The 9,845-nt window shown below is 53.3% G+C and overlaps 1 protein-coding gene across 1 annotated transcript in view; it reads left to right on the top strand.

The window, feature by feature from the left end:
* PLXDC1 (plexin domain containing 1) overlaps window positions 1-9,845 on the top strand; it is a 114,321-nt gene that overhangs the window by 58,834 nt on the left and 45,642 nt on the right. Inside the window, 5 exon segments of the mRNA XM_011984719.1 lie at window positions 2,558-2,701; window positions 2,956-3,025; window positions 3,682-3,804; window positions 4,378-4,496; window positions 6,259-6,358. Of these exon segments, the coding sequence (XP_011840109.1) occupies window positions 2,558-2,701; window positions 2,956-3,025; window positions 3,682-3,804; window positions 4,378-4,496; window positions 6,259-6,358 (556 nt within the window).

Genomic DNA, 9,845 nt, shown 5'->3' with positions numbered 1-9,845 from the left:
GCTCTGGGCAGAAGCAGTGGCTTCAGTGCCTGTAGGCAGAGCTGGAGAGCAGTGCATCCCCCTTTGGGTACCCTCCCGAGACTCCAGGGCTGGTGGCTGTGGCAGCAATGGGAAGCAGCATCCTTGGCCCTCACCCCAGAGGCTGTGGCATCAGGGCAGCCCCCTACCAGGTGGCTTTATGAGTAAAACCAGGAATCCAACAAGAGTGGCCCCATGTGACTTTTGCAAATAGTACACATGAGTCACCCCTTGAGGACCCCCTGAAATAAGGGATGGTGGAGGCCACTTCCAGGGGGTGGAGGTCATTAGGGAGGTAGGGGTGGAAGGCCGATAAGAAGGCAGAGTTTGGCCAGGCGCAGTGGCTCATACCTGTAATCCCAGCACTTTGGGAGGCTGAGGTGGGTGGATCACCTGAGGTCAGGAGTTTGAGACCAGCCTGGCCAATATGGTAAAACCACATCTCCACTAAAAATACAAAAATTAGCCAGGCATGGTGGCGTGCGCCTGTCATCCCAGCTACTTGGGAGGCTGAGGCATGAGAATCTCTTGAACTCGGGAGGTGGAGGTTGCAGTGAGCCGAGGAAATGCCATTGCACTCCAGCTTGGGCGACAGAACGAGACTCTGTCTCAAAAATAAAAGAAGGCAGAGTTTAAGCTGAGTGTTGAATGACTAGGAATCTGCCAAAGGGAGAAGGCAAGGGCAGCCATTCCAGACAGGAGGACCAGCGTGGGCAGTGGCACGAGTGACCACTGATGGCTTGAGGCCGTCAGGGGAGTCTGGTCTGCGGAGGTGGGTGCACAAGGATGCATGAGGTGGTGAGAGGAGAGAGAAAGAGCTAGAGAGAGGCTGGGGCTGGCTCATGGTGGGATCTTGCACGCCAGCCTAAGAGCTTTGGTTTTTGTCTGGAGGACAGTGTCTTGAGGGAGCCCTGGATAGCCTGTGAACAGAGAGAGGTGTTTTTGATTGGTTTGACTGCCCCGCTGAGGATGGGTGGAGGCATGGGCCGTCTGGAGGCAGGAAGGGAGGGCAGTGGCAGAGGGAATAGCCCCTGACACCAACCAACCATGCTTTATCTGCTCCTCTTCCCCTGGCCTGCCCCGACCCCAGGTCCCCAGAGTGTGTCACTTGTCGTAAGAGCAGAGTGCCTTCTGGCAGGTGAGGATTGCAGGAACCCGTTGTCCCCACTCATGCTGGGCCCAGGGCAAGGGTCGGCTGGGCAGGTGGCAGCCTGGCAGGGATAATGTCGTTTGCTCTGCTGTGTCTGCCACCACCACCACTGGGCAGCCTGATTAATGACCCAGGGCTCCTCACCGGTCCGCAGCCCTATCTCTGTGGCGGTGGCTGCCGAGGGAACCTGCCTGCCCTGCCTGCCTTCCTCCTGCGGCTGGCGCTCTTGGGCCGGCTCCAGGAAGTGCTTCCACATCGCCCCACTCTGGCTCTTAAGTCTTTCTGCCAACCATTTCTCTGGCCTCCTTTAAACCCTGGCCCAAGTGCTCCTCTGCAGGAGAGCCTTGCAGAATGAACCCCCAGCCCACAGCGTTCTGGCTTCTTTATTTTATCTCCATCAGGCACACAGCAAAGGCTCAGAGGTATGCCTGGAAGGAATCCTTGATGCTTCTCTCGCCTTCCCACCCCCGTGGTGATGCTGTGTGGGCTCTGGGTTCTGTATCAGCTCTGCTTGAGGGTCTGTGCTCCTGTGTTTATACAAGTCCCATTCCAGACTGGCAACTCCCCAGGATCAAGAGGCAGCCTCCTCCTTTAGACTGGTGCCTTCTAAGATCCAGATTTTTCTTTTTTTTTTTTTTGGGATAGAGTCTCACTCTGTCGCCCAGGCTGAACTGCAGTGGTGCGATCTCGGCTCACTGCAAGCTCCGCCTCCCCAGTTCAAGTGATTCTTGTGCTTCAGCCTCCCGAGTAGCTGGGATTACAGGCGTGTGCCACCAGGCCAGGCTAATGTTTGTATATTTAGTAAGACAAGGTTTCACCGTGTTGGCCAGGCTGGTCTCGAACTCCTGACCTCCAGTGATCCGCCCGTCTTGGCCTTCCAAAGTGCTGGGATTACAGGTGTGAGTCACCACGTCCAGCTCAGATTTTTCTTTTCCATTACATAGGGTATTCTTCCAGGGCAGGGACTATGACTCTCCCTTGGCCTGGGAGTTCCCTGAAAACAAGGGCCCGGTTTGGGGCCATCCTGTGTGTTCCTCCCTCATGCCCCAAGCCAAGCTCAGCCTTGGTCACGGTCTGAAGGGATTCAGGGGCTGCCAGCCTCCTGGCTTGTCTGGGATCAGGAGGGTTGAGCATGAGTGCAGCAGGTGTGGATTTGACTGTGGCCAGGCCTGCTGGGGTACTCCTAGGGGCCAGCTAGTGAGCTGTCTGGGGCCAGGGGGGAACCAAGGGGGTCCTAGGCCTAAACCAGCCCTCGGGGCCACAGGTCCAGCGCCCTGGGAGGGTGGTGACTTCCTGTACCCGGAAGTCTGAGTGGGGAAGGACAGAGGGTGATTCCTGGAATGCTGACTACTCACGCCTCCTTGTGGGTTTTATCTTTGGTGCTGGCAGGAGGACAACCACAGTTATTATGTGTCCCGTCTCTATGGCCCCAGTGAGCCCCGCAGCCGGCAACTGTGGGTAGATGTGGCCGAGGCCAACCGGAGCCAAGTGAAGATCCACACAATACTCTCCAACACCCACCGGCAGGCTTCGGTGAGTGCCCCAGTCCCCAGCCGTGCTTCTCTGGGCTGGGAGGCCGGGGGCCAACCCACCCTGCCTGGTCAGTGGGCGTGGCTGTGGCCCGAGGTCTGTGACCTGGGAGGTACCTTCCAGGGATTCCCATGGGACTTTGCCAGAGTTGGGGTGCCCAGTAGTGGCCCTGGGCATGCCTGCTCCCCACTCTGTCCAAACAAGCATGAGGCAGTGTGGGTGCCCAGGGCGTGCTGACCCTCTCCCATCCCCTGCAGAGAGTGGTCTTGTCCTTTGATTTCCCTTTCTACGGGCATCTTCTGCGGCAGATCACCATAGCAACTGGAGGTAAGACCACATCGTGGGGCCCCGGGGAGGGTTTGGAGACCTCAGCCCGAACTCAGGGGCCCTCCCAGGGGTGGCAAACTGGAGACAGGGTTGTGTAGATGACATGGGAGGAATGCACGTTTGGTTCTAACAGGAACCTGATTCTCAGGAGCGGGGGTCAGTAGACGTCAGAGCATCCCGCTTGCATCAACTGACCTGCTCATGTGCGTGTGTGTGTGCGTCTCCTCGGGCCAGCATGAGTCAGTGTGGACAGCCCTGTGTCCCGGAGTCGCTGAATAAGAGGGAGAGGGAGACCCCTCTGAGAGCTTGGGCTCCTGGGGCCAGGCTCCCTATTGATAGGAGGCTTCTGTCTTTAATCGCTGCACTTCAGTTCCACATCCCACTTCCCCAGGGATGGGAAAAGCTGCGAGTCCCCTCCTCTTCCTGCCCCCTCACCCTAGAGTCTGTGTCCCGCTGAAGGAACAGGGAGGACCCTGTCTAGGGCCCTTCGGCTCCATACACACCAGACCGAGCCCGCCAGATGGGGATGGGCGACAGAGATCTCAGGCTCACTTCCAACTCCGCCCGCGCTGCCCTTGTTGCCCTTGGGGAAAAGGCCCCCAGAGTGGCCCCTCTGGGCCATTTCTGGTGACTCCTCTGCACCTCTCCCACCCTAGGCTTCATCTTCATGGGGGATGTGATCCATCGGATGCTCACAGCTACTCAGTATGTGGCGCCGCTGATGGCCAACTTCAACCCTGGCTACTCCGACAACTCCACAGTTGTGTACTTTGACAATGGTGAGACCGGATCTCAGAATTTAAGTCACCCAGCTCCAGGGATCCCTTGTCCAGCCCTCTAGAGGAGCACAGGGCCTAGAGAGGGCAAGAGTCCCGCAGTCCCACAGCAAGGCGGCCACCTACCTTTCTCTGCTCAGTTTTCTCACCTGTCAGATGGGGACAAAAATGCCTGCCATCCAGAAGAATCTGATGAGATAACAAAACGACAGTGCTTGGCTCTTAGTCGAGGTAGAATAAATGTTAGGGGCCTTTGTTGTTTCTTACTTTCACCAGGATGTTCCTTGAACCCCATCTGAACCCAGAAGAACAGACACTCCTCCTTCTTTTATCTCAATGAGTCAGAATAGACTCCCAAGGAGGAAAGGGAAAGAGATGATCAAGTACAGGATCTTCTGGCTCCTCTGCTGCTCCGAAGCCAGGCTGCTTTAGTGAGCTGCCCAGCTCCCGCCTCCTTAAATTTGCAAACTTCCCCATCATCCCAACCTGTGGCCATCACCCTCTGGCTGGCATTTCTGTAGGGCCCTGCTCCTTGCACGATCTCCTGTCCAGCCGGGTCTCTGTTCTTCTCCCTAGGGACAGTCTTTGTGGTTCAGTGGGACCATGTCTATCTCCAAGGCTGGGAAGACAGGGGCAGTTTCACCTTCCAGGCAGCTCTGCACCGTGACGGCCGCATTGTCTTTGGCTATAAAGAGGTGAGTAGGCCCAGCTGCAGAGATAGCTGGGTCTTGGAGCCTTTCTTCATTCAGTAAGTATTTAGAGAATTCGCGATGTGCCAGGCATGGGACTTGCTGCTGGGAATACAGCAGTTAACAAGATGGTTGCAGGTCCTACCCTTTTGGAGCTGTAAGTCTGGTTGCGGAGATGGACAATAATTACAGGGACAAATGTAGAATCACCACCGTGGCAAGCACTCCCAAGTAGAGGTGCCTGGTGCTAGCTGAGCCTTTCACACACCTCTTAACCTTGACAGAGGCCAGGGGAGGCTTTGCTGAGGAAAAGAGTTGAAATCTGAAGGATAAATATGAGTTCAGGAAGCAAAGAGGAGAATGAAGTATGTTCCAGGAGAGAAAACAGCACATGCAAAGGTCCTGAGGCAGGACAGAGCATGGCTGCCACAAAGCACTGAAAGAAGGCAGCATGGGCCAGGCACGGCAGCTCATGCCTGTAATCCCAGCACTTTGGGAGGCTGAGGCAGGTGGATCATCTGAGCTCAGGAGTTCAAGACCAGCCTGGCCAACATGATGAAACCCCGTCTGTACTAAAATTACAAAAATTTAGCCAGGCATGGTGGCAGGCACTTGTAATCCCAGCTACTCAGGAGGCTGAGGCAGGAGAATCGCTTGAACCCAGGAGTTGGAGGTTGCAGTGAGCCGAGATCGTGCCACTGCACTCCAGCCTGGGCAATAGAGTGAGACTCTGTCTAAAAAAAAAAAAAAAAGAAAAAAAAAAAAGAAGGCAGCATGGTGAGCCAGTGTGGTGGCTCATTACTATAATCCCAGTGCTTAGGGAGGCTGAGGTGGGAGGATTGGTTTAACCCAGCAATTCAAGACCAGCCTGGGGAACATAGCGAGACACCCACCTCTATTTAAAAAAAAAAAATAGCTGGGCGCGTTGACTCACGCCTATAATCCCAGCACTTTGGGAGGCTGAGGCTGGCGGATCAGGAGATCGAGACCATGCTGGCTAACATGGTGAAACTCTATCTCTACTAAAAATACAAAAAATTAGCCGGGTGTGGTGGCACGTGCCTGTAGTCCCAGCTACTCAGGAGGCTGAGGCAGGAGAATGGCTTGAACCCGGGAGGCGGAGCTTGCAGTGAGCTGTGATCGTGCCACTGCTCTCCAGTCTGGACGACAGAGCGAGACTCCATCTCAAAAAAAAAAAAACAAAAAACAAAACAAAACAAAAAAACAGAAGAAGCAGCAGCATGGCTGGAAGGGAGTGAGGGGCAGGGGATGGGGCAAGGGAACCACAGATTTGCCCTTGAGAAAGGTCACTCTAGCTTCAGGGTGGAGAACAGGTTGTTGGGGGCTTAGAAAGAATACTGGGAAGTAATTTAGGAGAAAGGTGACAGCAGTTTAGAATAGGATGGGGGGGAATGGAAAGAAACGGACAGATTTGAGAGCCACTTAGCAGGTTAAGCAACAGAATTTGCAGGTGCATTATCTAGATGGGTAAGGGAAGAAATGAAAGAAAGGGAAGGGAAAAGGGTGAGCCCCAGGTTTTTGGCCTGCACAGAGTGCCATTCACCGAGACCAAGGAAAGAAGAAAATGTGCTTGGAGGGGGTGTGGAGAGGACTTGGAATTTGGGTGGGGTCCAACTGGGCTCCCATTGTTTTGGAGTCCTCCAGGAGGTGGTGCCATCCAGAAAGATGGGTCTGGAGCTCACAGGGGAGGGCTGGGTGGGCCCCAGAGCGTTTGGGAGGTGGACGGAGCCTCTTCTCCCTGCCGCAGATCCCTATGTCTGTCCCGGAAATCAGCTCCTCCCAGCATCCTGTCAAAACCGGCCTATCAGACGCCTTCATGATTCTCAATCCATCCCCGGATGTGCCAGGTGAGTCTCCAGGGACCCCGCAGAGGCCTTGATGGGGGTAGGACTCCGTTCAGACTGAACCTGAGCTGCTGGGGGGATGGCAGTGGCAGGGAGTAGACAAGGGGCAAAGAGCTGACAGGGAAACCAAAGAGGAAAAGAGGCCCAGTGACTTCCAGCTTTTCTTTGTTATAGCAGAGGGACCATCTTCTCCAGCAAAATCTCCAATGGGAGGTACTGCTCTGGTTGTTGAGGGGAAAGGGAGCCACAGCCCTTCCACTCAGCCCCTGTTCCATGTAGAAAACCTCCAAAGATGCCCTAGTAGAGATTTTGAGTCCTCCCAGAACACAACCATCGTGGCCTTCCCACTCCAGGTGATAAAAGGAGCATCATAGGATGCCAGGAGACAGGAATCCAGCCTCGGCCACGCCGTTACCTCCCTGTCCTTCAGCAAACCACATCATCTTTGTAGCCTCAGTTGCCTCATCTATAAAATGGGGGAGTAGCTGAAGCAGTGCTTCTCCCTCCCGGGCCATCTTCCAGTGCTGACATTTTTGGAGATCATGGCTCTTTCTCCCCTGCCCCTGCTGTCGACCCCCACTGCATGCTTACAAGGGTCTTGGATTTATACTCCTGGGGAGGTGGCAGGCATCCCATCCACTGCTGCTCCTTCTAGACCCTTGACTCAGAGACTGTTTAACCTGACCTCTTCTGCTGCGCCATATGCACAAGTTCTGCCATGTAGGACCCCGGGAGGTCTGGGGAGGAGCCTTTGTCTGCCCTTCCCACCCCACCTGGGCCTTGATGGGGCCTGGGGGCATTCTCAACTCCACTCTCGCCATGCCAGGCTGGATGGAAGGACACGCTTGGGAGCCACCAAGTCACCTTCCTGTAGAGGGGCAAGGTACCGCCGTTCTGTGAAATCAGGGCTTCCCGGGGGAGACATCGTTGCCTATTTCTGTTCAATTCCAGTACTCGTGTTCTGAGTTCCTACCTACACACTGGGCCACTATGTTCCAGGCGCTGTTGAGATACAGTGAAGAGGAAGGGCATCTGCCCTTGAGGCATTCAGCACCTGAGCACAGCCTTTTTTTTTTTTTTTTGAAACAAAGTCTTGCTCTGTCATTCAGGATGAATGCAGTAGTGCAATTTCAACTCACTGCAGCCTCCACCTCCCAGGTTCAAGTTATCCTCCCACCTCAGCCTCCCAAGTAGCTGGGGCCATAGGCACATGCCACCATGCCTGGCTAATTTTGTTATTTTTTGTAGAGACAGGGTCTTGATATGTTTCCCAGGCTTGTCTCAAACTCCTGAACTCACACGATCCTCCCATCTTGGCCTCCCAAAGTGCTGGGATTACAGACGTGAGCCACCCTGCCCAGCCAAGCCTCTGTCTTTAACAGAAATTTGAGGGTTGGGGAATAATGGGGCCTTTAATTAATTAATTTATTTTTAATCTGAAGGAAAGGACCAGGGCTTAGTTAAAAGACTTTACCCAATACCTTCTGTATGCAAAGTTCAGCGGAGTGTTAGGGGCTCAGCTCTGGAACTGGAAGCCTGAGCTGGAGTCCACACTTTCCACAAGCATCTGACCTCTGGTGAGTCACTTAAGCTCTCTGCGTTTATTTCTTTATCTGTAAAATGGGGATAAGAGTGATACTTTGCCCCTACAGCTGCTGCAAATATGCAGGCAATAGTGTATGTAAAGTGTTGGGCCCAATGTCTGGCACATCAGGCTGTGAGTCCTGTATAAGAATATCTTACTGTGGTAAACTTTATAACTCAGTATTTTATTTTTATTTTTATTTTTTTGAGACGGAGTCTCGCTCTGTCGCCCAGGCTGGAGTGCAGTGGCCGGAGCTCTGCCTCCCAGGTTCACGCCATTCTCCTGCCTCAGCCTCCCGAGTAGCTGGGACTACAGGCGCCCGCCACCTCGCCCAGCTAGTTTTTTGTATTTTTTAGTAGAGACGGGGTTTCACCGTGTTAGCCAGGACGGTCTCGATCTCCTGACCTCGTGATCCACCTGTCTCGGCCTCCCAAAGTGCTGGGATTACAGGCTTGAGCCACCGTGCCCGGCCAATAACTCAGTATTTTATAATCCAACAGGACACCTGGTTCTGTAGCGAACAGTGTAGGACTCGGAACAAGCGGAGTCCTCATACTGGTGTTGCAGGTCAGATGCTGCCACCACAGTAATTTCATACTTTCATGCAGCTTTTGTGACTAGGGACAAAAAGTCGCATGTGGTAGTGGGACAGAGTTTCCATACATTTACTTGTTTGCACATCCCTCTTTGAGATTTTTGCCATTTCTGTGAATTACTATTCTATTTTTTGAGATGGAGTCTCGCTCTGTTGCCCAGGCAGTGCAGTGGCGCGATCTTGGCTCACTACAACCTTTGCCTCCTGGGTTCAAGTGATTCTCCTGCTTCAGCCTCCTGAGTAGCTGGGTTTACGGGCGCCTGCCACCATGCCTGGCTAATTTTTGTGTTTTTAGTAAAGACGGGGTTTCACCATGTCGTCCAGGCTGGTCTCGAACTCCTGACCTCAGGTGATCTGCCTGCCTCGGTCTCCCAAAGTGCTGAGATTACAGGAGTCAGCCACCATGCCCAGCCATGAATTACTATCCATTATTATTATTATTATTATTATTATTATTATTATTGACAGGGTCTCAGGCTGGAGTGCAGTATCCCTCATAGTAGCTCACTGCAGCCTCAAACACTTGGGCTCAAGCCATCCTCCCATCTCAGCCTCCCAAGAAATTGGGGCCACAGGCACATGCCACCATGCCCGGCTAATCTTTAAATTTTGTTTGTAGAGATGGACAGCGTCTTCCTATGTTGCCTGGGGTGGTCTCAGACTCCTGGGCTCAAGTTAACCTCCCCTGCAAGCCTCCCAATGTGCTGGGGTTTCTGGCCTGGGTCACTGTGCCCAGCCTATTTACTAATGCATTTCTTTATCTTCATTTATAAAATTATATTTTTTCATGAATAAATGTATCTAGTCTAAAATGCAAAAGATATAAAAGGATGTACAGAGATTAGATTTTTCACCTGCCCCTGAACTCTGTCTCTGTTTCCTGTCTCTCATTTCCCCTCCCTGGAGGCAAAGGGAGGGGAAACCAGGGTTCTGGGTTATCTCCAGAGCTGCAAGCCTTCAGGTAAGCGTGTGTGTGTGTGTGTGTGTGTGTGTGTGTGTGTGTGTGTGTGTGTATTTGATAGGATATGATGTCTGTGGTTCTGCACTTGAACAGAGTACATCCTGCCTGCCGTTCTGTCTCAGCACATAGTGAGCTGCTTCATTCTTCTCCTTAATGGCTGCGTGATAGTCCATTCCATGGATGGACTTTAATTTAACCTGTCCCCTGGGGATAGACTTTTCAGTTGTTTTTAATCTTGGGCTATAACAAATAATACAGCCGGGCGCGGTGGCTCACGCCTGTAATCCCAGCACTTTGGGAGGCCGAGGCGGGCGGATCACAAGGTCAGGAGATCGAGACCACGGTGAAA

This window comes from Mandrillus leucophaeus, unplaced genomic scaffold (genome assembly GCF_000951045.1).
Source record: "Mandrillus leucophaeus isolate KB7577 unplaced genomic scaffold, Mleu.le_1.0 Scaffold272, whole genome shotgun sequence".
Taxonomy (NCBI): Eukaryota; Metazoa; Chordata; class Mammalia; order Primates; family Cercopithecidae; genus Mandrillus; species Mandrillus leucophaeus.
This window is presented reverse-complemented; position numbering and strand designations above follow the sequence as displayed.